The 11,912-nt window shown below is 30.9% G+C and overlaps 2 protein-coding genes across 2 annotated transcripts; one reads left to right on the forward strand and one right to left on the reverse strand.

The window, feature by feature from the left end:
• The first annotated feature begins 1,950 nt into the window (after positions 1 to 1,950).
• LOC129876761 (probable mediator of RNA polymerase II transcription subunit 26b) lies at positions 1,951 to 4,573 on the forward strand. Its single transcript, XM_055952258.1, has 10 exons — positions 1,951 to 2,385; positions 2,618 to 2,686; positions 2,770 to 2,852; positions 3,199 to 3,251; positions 3,340 to 3,461; positions 3,557 to 3,584; positions 3,669 to 3,685; positions 3,719 to 3,913; positions 3,977 to 4,088; positions 4,189 to 4,573. The coding sequence occupies exons 1-10, from the start codon at positions 1,951 to 1,953 to the stop codon at positions 4,311 to 4,313; spliced, it is 1,239 nt and encodes a 412-aa protein (XP_055808233.1). The 3' UTR covers positions 4,314 to 4,573.
• Positions 4,574 to 7,019: 2,446 nt separating this feature from the next.
• Positions 7,020 to 9,088, reverse strand: LOC129876331 (uncharacterized). The gene is made up of 3 exons (XM_055951741.1): positions 8,622 to 9,088; positions 8,165 to 8,394; positions 7,020 to 7,730 (listed from the first exon to the last, which is right to left on the reverse strand). Exons 1-3 carry the CDS (start codon positions 9,007 to 9,009, stop codon positions 7,452 to 7,454), a joined length of 897 nt encoding a protein of 298 aa, XP_055807716.1. The 5' UTR covers positions 9,010 to 9,088; the 3' UTR covers positions 7,020 to 7,451.
• Between the last annotated feature and the right edge of the window lie 2,824 nt (positions 9,089 to 11,912).

Below are 11,912 nucleotides of genomic sequence, written 5' to 3' on the forward strand. Positions count from 1 at the left end.
TATAGAAATTTTACTAGTTTACCAGTTAATTACTTATATACACTTTAATTTGTAATATTACGAATTTTATCACTTTTTGATGCATTTAGATACATACATCTTGGGATACATGAAGTAAAAAATAGGTGTAATTTGTTCTAAATATACTGTATCCAAGTGGATTCGCATGTTTCTGGAATACATAGACAAATCTCGCTCGCCACTCTCCTATGTATTTGGTATCCCAGATACATGCGAATCACACCAATTACATACATATACACATATCTAATGTGATTCGCATGTATATAGGATACATGACTATCTCACTAGCCTCTCTTCCTATTTTTAGTGTATCTAGTAGCGAAAACACAAGTATCTCAGTGTATTTTTCTCAATATATGTTAGAAAACTCTTAATTAATGATAAGATTTGTAATTATTTGAAAGTATTGATAGAATTAGTATATATGGTAAGAATGTATCTTTAAAACGATAGTTTGAGCATTAAACAAGGCTTTAATTAGGCCCGAAGATTGAAAAGAAGTGTTCAAGTTGGTCATATTTAAGCAAATACACATATTAGAGCCATGGTATTATTTTTGACTCAAACATGAGTAGTTGACTCAATTAGTAATGTGTGTATATTTCATCTATAAAGGATAGAATAATTACTATATCGCAATTGTCAATTATGAGGTATAGTAAATAGTGGTGTCAAATGAGTGAGTTGTGCTGAATTTGGGGTTCCGTTAATAAATAGTTGATTGTTGATCCGTCCAAAAGTTATTTGGGCTAAAATACGGGTCACAATCCAATTTGTTCAATTCTTATTAAGCTTTAATTATTTTATTTGCTCTTTTATATTTTTTTAGCTCCTAAAAAACTATTTATTTCTTTATTATTACTATATTTAACACATCAAATAAAATAAATATCTTTTTAAAAATATTTTCACAAGATTTTTCATTGATCAATTTAAGCTACAAATCGATTCAATTTTTACACGCTAAAATAGATTGAACTAATATAAAAAAAAAAACAAATCAAATTTATAAGAATTGGGCGAGCTATATTTTCGTAGGCTAATTTTACTACTCTAATGGTGTCATCATACATGTGGACCTTTTGTTTTCTTGTGTGAGTGATTGTTATGATTTATGAAGTTATATATATTGACATTACACAAATTTAAATGTCTTCCAAAACTAAAAGAATAGTTATGATTTATGAAGTTAATTTTTATATATTTATTAAAATAATCAAGTTATTGATTTTTGTAATTAATTTTGTAACTAACAATAAATTTCAAATAAGAACTTGAGATATACCTTATTCTTTTTTAATTGTCATGTTGTGCATTTCGAAATTCAATTTGACCAATTTTTAAAGCTAAATTAAATTACATTAATTCGATTATTAATTCGATATTTTAATATTAGTCAAAGTTAATATCGTTCGACTCTCAAAAAGAAAATCTTGACAACTAAAAAGGAACCGAGGGAGTTAAAATTCAATCTTTATCCAAAATTTTATAATTTATGAAGTTACCTTTATACATATATTAGTATAATCAAGTCATTGATTATTGTACTTAATTTGGTAACTAACAATAAGATTCAGATGAGAACTTGAGATAGTTAATCTTTTTATCAAATACAATTTTTATTTATCAAAATTATATAATGATTGACTTTTTACTCTGTGGGTGTTATAGATAGTTAATCTTTTTTCCTTTTTTTGATCAAAAATCCAATTTTTAGTGTTTTGGTATTATTAAAATTGGACAAAGATTGAATTTTTACTCTGTTGGTGTTATAGATAGTCAAATCTTTTTTTTTAATCAAAAATCCAATTTTTAGTTTTTGGGTACTATCAAGATTGGATAAAGATTGACTTTTTACTCTCTGTGTTATAGATAGTTAATCTTTTTACCTGGGGTTGTTGTTTAGAAAGTTCTTGATTCACAATCATGACAAATATTTCTGGGGAACTTAGTAAATGGAGGGACTTTTTTGGGTCAGCAAACTCAAATGTATTTGATATTCTTGAGTTTGCTGTAAGGGTGGCAGCTATAGATCACCCAAAAGAGTTTAAATTGAGAAGGGATAGAATTACTGAGCTACTTTATTCATTTAGGGGATTTGGTTGTGACAATGTTGAAAATGTTGTACCAAATGCTGATAAAGTAGTAGCAAATACTGTTGATGTTGATGGTGATAAGGGTACAAGAAAGTGTAAAAATGAGTTTGTTAGAGAGTTTAAAGGTTGTGATGTTAAAGAAAGGAAAAGTGGTGAAATGAGTGTGACGGAAATTGAGGCATTGAGTGATGAGATAGAGGAAGAGTCTCGAGTTGTTAAGGAGGTTCTATCGATCAAAAAAATCATCGATAACAATCAAAACGAGGTTCATATCACAATCGAATTATTTTTGATTAATTTCAATTGAACTATTTTTGCTATTGTTGGTTTTGTACATGTTTTCTTGATGTTTTTAGACACATGATTGTAGTTAGTCTAATGTAACAATGTGGATATCAGATGCCATTTAGTTTCCTTTTTTTTGCTTTAAAATGTTTTTGCTTGAGTCGGGGGTCTTTCAGTTGTAAGATTTTGATAGTGTTATGTTCTATTGACAGTCTGATTCGAATATATATAAGAGCTTAAGGAGGCTTCAACTGATGGCTTTGTCTGTGGAGACTCTTCAGGTTTGGTCTTTGTCCAATGTATAGGCTTGATATGCAATTTCTTTTATCAGCAATTCGTACTCAACGTTTTTATTCTATATCAGGAAACAGAAATTGGGAAGTCTGTTTATGCTCTCAAAAGGCACAACTCAAAGAATATTCGATATCTGGTCAAGACGATTGTCAAGTATGTAACTCTTTATTTATTGTTGTTGAACTATAATATAAACCCTTACATCATTGCCAATATGAGTTTTGTTGCACGAAAAAGAGAAATTTCCAATTCAATATGTTATGAAGTATCTTATTTTTTTCTTGGATTTGTACATCCATTGTTTCCTAAAATGTATTTCCTTTGTAAGATACCGCGGTTTCCTCTGTTTGATTGTGGTTATGGAACTGGCGTTGTGTAGAAACATTGATTGTTCCCATACAATGACTTAAATTAGCTTATATGGATATGGGAATTAAACGAGTGTCGTTGTGTAGAACTGGCTTTATGTTTATGTTTGTTCATTTCTCATGCATCACAGGGACTGGATGTATATGGTAAAAGAGTGGGTGGATGCTCGAGCAGCATTTACAGGTCCTCCTTCAAAATTTAGTGTTGTGAATTCTATGTTTACGGTCATTGTAGAAGTCTAATGTGGTGTGTTGTGAAATTATTGGTACAGAAAGGAACCCTGAGTCTACGAAAGCATTCGTTGTTGATGGAGAGGAGGAGGGACTTCCTTCCCCGCCCTTGGAGGACTTACCTTTTCTTTCTACTCAGACCACCTCAATCGAGTTGTCACAAGTATGCCTAACGTCTTCCCTTTCTTCTACAAAATCTTTTATCTTTGCCTTCATGACACTGACTCGTTTTCCTCATTCACGATATATCAAATGTAGATCTTCGATGGCATGGATGATGATGGAAGTGAGTAGAATTTTTTCGTCCTTATAATTGTTAAGTCTAGCCTTTTCTATTCGGTTCTTTTTCTGATCAGGGATTTTCTTTCAGATGTTTTAAGAAGCGCGGTATCCAACAAGAACCATGAAAGTGGCCGAAAGGACAAGAAGGACGAGCAAAAAAAGAAACAAACATCACTTGTCAAACCAAACAAGCCTCCCGGAGGCAATTATGGGCGTGGAAGACCAACTAAACCAACACTCGAACGGAAGCTCAACAATGATCATGAAATGAAACTCCAGCAGAAATCTGACAAAAGCAAAATTCAAACGAGGCTCGTGCCTACTCAACAAAATGTGAGTATTTGAAGGGAGTCAATTTCTATTTCATGTAAAGCTTCGATTTTTGCTAATTAATAGTTCATTGTTTCGTTGTATTTGAAACTGAAATGTCCTGATCAGGATGAAGAACATGTGAAATTTGAGGCCACAAAGCGAAAGCTCCAAGAGCATTACCAAGAAGCTGAAAATGGTTAGTTTGGTTTCTTATAGCGCGTAGAATTAAATAACTCATGCACTACAAAACATTTCGACCATAATCAGATGATATTTCCTTATTAATTGTTCTTCAGCCAAGAGGCAGAGGGCGATTCAGGTGATGAAGTTGCACGAGATCCCCAAGCAAGGTCGTGGCGTTAGAAATCCTCAAATGAGACCCAGTAACTATAATAGGCCTTTGGCAAATAAGCCTCGATGAATCATTTCTTCGCGTTTGCAAGACAATTATGTGGAGGAGCATCAGTCATGACTCTCGTCTAGTTAAGAAACGCATGCGTTTTGAAATGTTGCCCAAGTTATACATGATTTTCCTGTTGGAACATTAGCCTGCTTTTGCTTTCTTCTTCATAGAAATCATGCCCTGAAATGCAATTTGCACAGAATAACTGCATTTTCATGACGTTGGAACTTTTTTGTATTTCAAATATGAATAGGAATACAAAAGTTGAATTTAATTATGCAGCTTAAGTGTTCTATCAAGCAACTTGTGTGGCTTCTAATTATTTATGCCATGCTTTGTGTAAATTTAAATGTTTCTTTTTTGGATTTTTCATCCTGGTTAATCTAGATTCATGCCGGAAAGTTTCACTTAAGGAAGGGTAGGGGAACCGTTCCCTATCAAAGGAGATTCCCACGACTTAAATTCCAGATTTCTAGTTAAGAATTAATGGAGGAGTACAATATGTGGTGGTAGAATAATATATTTTCTAATGCTCCTACATATGTATTCTAATCCGAACTTGATCATGACCTCTATAATGATTCCAAGACTTTTAGTCATCATAGTTTCACATACATAAGAATAATTTTGATGGTATATATAGAATGTAATTTTCCGAAGAAAACCAACTTGCATGTAGTACTCCTATGGGCATGTTCACAAAGGAAAAGACCATTCATGGGCAACATCTGCTTCGGTTCAAAGCTCCGCTCATGCATGTTTGACAAATATAATCATTTTTTTTATCTTATCTAATTTTGTATAATCGCACATCTACATATCTACAACACTTATCTCATTATAATTCAAGAATAGGTACATACAAGGAAACATTTCATAATAGTTTCGTTGATATAGATTACAACAACAATAACAAAAAATCATAATATAATACACAATAAAACCTTTCTATATATGTGTCATTTGTTGGGATATCATTTGGTGCTAGAGAACATATACTATCATGTACGTAACATGACAAGTCGGTTCCTAAGAAAGCCGTTATAACAAAATATCGTAATAAAAGATAATTGTTATAAAAAAGTTTGATCGTACTTAATGATTCTATATAACTTAGAGAGAAAAAAAGATGGGGAAACCAGGTAGTGTGTAACCAGCATCAACAATAAATATATTGCCAGATACATAGTTGGAAGATTAATGCACCAAATATCTGACTAGTGAAGTCAATGCTGGATCAGTTGTACAAAAGTCTGGAGTGGAATAGTTTTTTTTGCCACATTTTTTAGCCAATCTTTTTGCACTAATTTCTCAGTAATCTCTGATTTGAAAAGCCCTGGAGCTATTGCATTCACTCTAACATTCTGTTCTCCTAATTCTAATGCTACTATCTGCAAATTTCATAAAGAAAGTATGATTTCAACATCCCCTTTAATACAATTTAAAGAGTTAGAGATAGATGTTTGGTACAACATACGTCATTTTTCAAAAACAATTTTCTAAAAATATTAATAACAATTTTAGAAAATCGTATAGTGTTCCATTAAAATTTTGAGTATTATAAGTTAATAATATCTATCTGTTAGTTAAAGCCCTCATATAAAGGTAACACTTAAGTCGATTGATTAGGAAAATTTAATGACTTCCACCCAAAAGTGAGAAAAGTCATTTTTTCCCTTTTAGTAACAAAAGAACCGTAATATCTAAGTACTAATTATATATATATTTTTTCTATTTAGGTTAGATTAATTATAACCTTTGCCTTGGAGGAACTATAAGCAATACACCCACGCATTAAAGCTCTATTTAAACCAGAAATTGATGAAATATTAATAATGGTTGCATAGACCTTCAAGATACAAGTTTGCATAATTCAATACCTTTTGTCGGCTAAATTATGTATCTAAATACGTATAAAAATTTAAATTTAGAATTCAATTACTAATGATTGAGTCATTATATATATATATATAAAATTAAACAAAGCTACCACTCAAAAACGAGATTCATGAGTTCCTTCCCATTAAAAGGCAATTCCAGGGACCCAATACTTTTAGAAGTCTTGGAAAATTATCCTTCTGGAAAATATTAGATTCAGTTACGACTTTTCATCATATATTATTCAACTTTATGATAAAACATTAAATGTTTGCAAAATCATATAAAATTTAGTCCATGCATAGTCTAATATAATTTTCATAAGATTTTCAGCTGTCTCTAGTAATGAGAGGATTAGTCCTCTCTCAGCAGTAAATTGGGTTGCATACATTGATGCAAAAGAGTATTGGCTCGCTAATAAATTGCCAAATAAAAAAGATCATTTACTAAACTATTATATCAAAAAAGGGACAATCGATGTATATACAATTTAATTTTTTGAAGAAAACTACTTTGTGGTACCCTAGTAACTCCGCCCATGCATGTTCAGGCAAATATAATCAGTTTTTATCTTATCAAATTTTGTATAATCCCACATCGGCGTATCTACAAGAATCTCATCTTCCCGATATATTTGAATTTAGCGGTCCTGGAGCAGCTCGACAAGCCTAAAAAAAAGGCATTAGCCTTAGGCCTCCTAATTTGAGGGGCCTTATTTTTAAAGTAATAATAGGTTATAAGATATATTTTTTAATATGAAAATATAAACTTTTCATATAAAGCAGAAAGAAGTATTAGAAGTTGACAAATCTATGATACTATATGTCTTAAAAAAGATTAAATGGATTGATTATAATAAAACTTCATTAAAAAAAATTAAAATTTACGACTTCTATTTGAATTTGGATTTAGGCTACTAATATGTTTCAGCCACCCTATCTGTCCAATTTTCACTGTCACTCAAAGACATGAGGTCCTTCACATTAAAAGGCAATTATATCTAGCCAGGGACCATTCACATTCAATTCCTTGCTATTATATTTCAAGAAAAGGTACATACAAGGAAACATTTCATAATAATTTCTTTAAAATAGATGACAACAACAATAATAACAACTACAACAACAACAAAAAAAACAATATATTACACTGTAAAACTTTTTATAACTGCATCATTAATTTTCCTGGATTTTTTTCGGTTACTTCCACAAAAAAATCAACTATTATAGCAAAATATCGATATAGAAAATGATTGTTATAGTGAGATAGCGGCGTAACTTAAAGAGAGGAAAAGATAGGAAAGCCAGGTAGTGTGTAACCAGCATCAACAATAAATATATTGCCAGATACATAGTTGGAAGAATCATGGACCAAATATCTCACTAGTGAAGTCAATGCTGGATCAGTTGTACCAAATGTTTTTAGTGGAACACTTCTTTTTGCTACATTTTTGAGCCAATCTTTTTTCACTAAACTCTCAGTAATCTCTGATTTGAAAAGCCCTGGAGCTATTGCATTCACTCTAATATTGTGTTCTCCCAATTCTAATGCCATTATCTGCAAATTTCATAGAGAAAGTTAGTATGATTTCAACTTTTCCCCCTTTTATACAATTTAAAGACTTAGGGATAGGTGTTCGATATGATCATTTTTCAAAAATGATTTTCTAAAAAGATTAATAACAATTATAGCAAATTGTATAGCTTTCCATTAAAATTTTGAGTATTAAAAGTTGATCATAATATCTACGTGTTAGGTAAAGCGCAATGATATAAAGTTAACACTTAATAAGTTGATTGACTAGGAAAATTAAATGACTTCCACTCAAAAGTGAGAGAAGTCATTTTTTCCCTTTTTAGTGAAAAAGTATTTTCTTACCATCAAACACTAAAAATGATTTTACTTTTGCAAAAAAATAAAATAAAATATTTTTTCTTCATACCAAACGAACCATAATTTTTTTTTTCTATTTACGTTAGATTAATTATAACCTTTGTCATAGAATCCATGGCAGCCTTGGAGGAACTATAAGCAATACACCCACGCATTAAAGCTCTATTTAAACCAGAAATTGATGAAATATTAATAATTGATCCTCCTTTTTTTGAAGCTTGCATTTGTCTTCCAACATATTTGGAAACCAACCAAGATCCTGTCAAATTTGTCCTTAAAGTGTTTTCCCACTCTTCCTCACAAATATCCACTGAAGATTTTATTCCACCTATATATAAACACAAAATATATGTATGGAGTTAAAAGCATTCTGTGTTAGAAAATTATTAAAAGTGGAATGATTTAATATTCAATATTCACAAATCTACTCTACTGACACAAAGATGGGTTATCAAAAACGTAGAAGAAGTAGGATGAATAGTTGGTCAGATCTAATGTTTAATTTTTACTAACTAAAAACACATACATTTTGTTCGTATAAACTTTGTTATGTACCTCTAACGCCAGCATTATTAATAAGAGCATCAATGTGACCAAAAGCATCCCAAGCCTTCTTTACCGATGCTTCAATAGTTGCAGCATGAGCAGTAACATCAAGTTCAACAGCCATCCCTCTAACCAAATGAGGATTTGAACTAGCCATTGTATTAATTTCATCACAAAGGGACTTCAATCGATCCACCCGACGAGCAGCCACCACGACTCTGCAACCGGACCTAGCTAGGTCAAGGCAAAATTGGCGGCCGAGCCCCGCCGATGCACCAGTGACAAACACCACTTTGCCTTCCAATTGTAGCCATGGCTCCAAATGGTTAGCCACATTGCTCTTTTTTTGAGTCCTTAGCTCATGAACATATTGTGGTGGTACTAATTGTGTTGTCATATTATATTGTACTATGGGACTTGCTAGGAGTTTTATCTTTAGGTGTTTATTCTAATATAAGATGTGTACATATATATAGGCAAATTTTTTAAGAAGTGAATTGAATAGGGGACATAATATCTGGAAAACCATGTTTCATGTACGTATATGTATGTGGTTGGCAGGTTCTAGTAAGAATTTGAGGTGTATATAAAACTAATCTTGATTTTTCCAAAATAAGTGCACGTGCATGGGCCACACTATAAGTTTTATTATCACTACAAGTTATATTACAGTGGTAAGTATTTCACTAGCTATTTTCCCATCTTTAATCAGAGATCTCAGATTCAAGCTCTATGCATGTATATAAAGAAATCGTCTTTAGTAGGGAGAGTTTTATCTCAGATTGAAATCAATTATTACTAGTACTTTAAGTCGTGGTCTTAAAATTCAGAATCCATAAAATTTAAATTCAAAATTTCGCCTACGACTGTATTAAGCATGTTTGAATTGACTTTTGACCTTTTGACTTATAAGTAATAAGTTAGAAATTCTAACTAATTTTTATTATTTTAGCTTAAATTCGAGTGTTTATAAGCACCTTTTCAATTTACCCAAACACTAAAAAACTCCAAAATGGGGGTAAAAAAAAAAAAAGAAAACACTAAAAAAGTACTTAAAAGCTACTTTGACTTTAAAATACACTTAAAATAAGTTCATGGGCAAAGCTGCGGTAGTATTATGGTGTCCAGTTAAACACCCTTCATCGAAAAATTATATATATAAAGTTCAAATCTTACTTTATATTGATATATATAAAATTTTGAATACCCTAAAAATCTATGGAGACCCATAGTGCAGTGGCAATAATGTATGCATGAAACTTACACGACACTCAGGTTTGATTCCTTGCATCCGCATTATGTGTTTTTGATTGTGGCCTGCCTAAAATTTGTAAAATATTAAAAAGATACAATTTTAATATGAAGTGAATAGCAGCTTAATGACAATTGATTGCAGGCATCCAACAAAACACAAGTAGCCTAAACTCATAGAAACATTTTCCTAATTTAAAATATGAAACATTACATTTTCATTTGTTGCGTGTATATGTTGTCACCCTATGGTGGTCCTAAATATGGAATTCTATTCTAAGAGAAGTCTTAGTCATTTTATAATTAATTTTTTTCATAAATATGGAATTCTATTCTAAGAGAAGTCTTGGTCATTTTATAATTAATTTTTTTTTTGTTTGGTTGGAATTTTCTAACACAACAGAGTTGTTGTAGTTTGTTTTTTTCTATAGCACGTAAAACTTGTAAATCACTATTTTCTCGTGACAAAATAATCATTGGCCCTCTTTCATTTAAAAAAATCACTATTACGAAAAATATTCAGTAACAATAGATTTTTTTAAGGATAATATTTGTTTATCACAAAAACATTTAGCGATAATTACATTGATATCATTTTATCCAAAGTCGCTACATCTTTTAGCCGTATTTATATAATTAAAGTGTCGGTACCCATATTTATTATTTCCACTAAATATAATATATCAATAATTATACTTATACCACTAAATAATTATTGCTAAATCCTTTATTTGTTTAGTGAATTAGGAAGTTGTCTGGCCAAATAAATATTATACTGACAATATAGATAATTTATTTTATACTAATTGTGATCAATATAACTTGATCTTTTAGCAAGTCATTATCATTCACAAAATTATAAATTACATATTTATTAAATACAAATTAAGACGGAGATTTAAGAGCGAGCTTTTAGATCCCTCAAATATGTTGGAATACAAATCTAAATTGAAACGGAAGGAGTACTTGCTTTTAATGTAACCATAAACTCTAATTCGTAGAAGTTCGCTAGTCATTCTATATGAAGAGTTGGGATGACGAAATGTTGCATATTTCTCCTATTCGTTTGGCATTTACACATAACTTACTGACAATGATTCAGTATTTAAACTTAATGAATTAAATGTTTTGAGTATTTTGAAAATACATGGTTCCAAATTCACTAACTCCAGCATTGTTAATGAGAGCATCAATGTGGCCAAAAGCATCCCAAGTTTTTTGCACTGATGCTTCAATAGTTGTACCATTAGATGTAACATCAAGTTCAATAGGTATAGCCCTAAGAAAATGAGAATTTGAAGTAGCCATTTTATTAATTTCATCACAAAGGGGCTTTATATTGATTTTTAACTTTGATCCAATAAAAAATGAAGTTGATCGATGAATCACTGATAAAAAGCGAGCATCCACCAGACCTGAACAAAGAACATTTGATCGTTAGTCTTGATTCATAGTCAAGAAAGGAAAAGACATCCTAGTTTATTTATTTATTTTATGAAAAATAAATAAATAAAGGGGAAATTTAATTTAAATAATTGCCTAAAAGGGATATTTGTCAAAAGGCCACATAAGTACGAGATAAATTGTAGCCCAAACCATAAATATCAAGCCCAAAACTTTGTCCAATTGGGCCCTAATGGTTGAGATTTTCTCTTTGAGAAAATTTTAGTGTACCATGAGCCCCATGGGCTAACTGACGAAGAACAAGGCCGAAGCCCATTTTGATGTCTCAAAATAAAAGAAAATATATCAATTTAAATATATCTCAATTGATATATTAATATTTCAAACGTCCCAATAAATACTATTCATATACTAATCAAAACTCTTCCTTCTTTGTTTCACCGTTACTTGGTTAGCGCATGAACAAAACTATAATAGAGTATATACGCGACAATCAAACATGACGTATTCTATTGTAATAGGAAATAGAAAACTTCATCAAATAATTTGTGCCAGAGGATTTCTCACTTCGCGTTTGACCTTCCCTTCGATATTTTAATCAATTTTATGTGATTAATCAATATTGATTATCGAATAAAAAATTAT

This window comes from Solanum dulcamara, chromosome 12 (assembly GCF_947179165.1).
Source record: "Solanum dulcamara chromosome 12, daSolDulc1.2, whole genome shotgun sequence".
Taxonomy (NCBI): Eukaryota; Viridiplantae; Streptophyta; class Magnoliopsida; order Solanales; family Solanaceae; genus Solanum; species Solanum dulcamara.

Coding starts and splice junctions, on each gene's coding strand:
- LOC129876761 (XM_055952258.1), top strand. CDS start 1,951: ATGACAAATATTTCTGGGGAACTTAGTAAATGGAGGGACTTTTTTGGG. Junction 2,386..2,617: donor TCGATAACAATCAAAACGAG/GTTCATATCACA, acceptor TTCTATTGACAG/TCTGATTCGAATATATATAA. Junction 4,089..4,188: donor TTACCAAGAAGCTGAAAATG/GTTAGTTTGGTT, acceptor ATTGTTCTTCAG/CCAAGAGGCAGAGGGCGATT.
- LOC129876331 (XM_055951741.1), bottom strand. CDS start 9,009: ATGACAACACAATTAGTACCACCACAATATGTTCATGAGCTAAGGACT. Junction 8,395..8,621: donor TAATAATGCTGGCGTTAGAG/GTACATAACAAA, acceptor GTTTATATATAG/GTGGAATAAAATCTTCAGTG. Junction 7,731..8,164: donor CCATGGATTCTATGACAAAG/GTTATAATTAAT, acceptor TGAAATTTGCAG/ATAATGGCATTAGAATTGGG.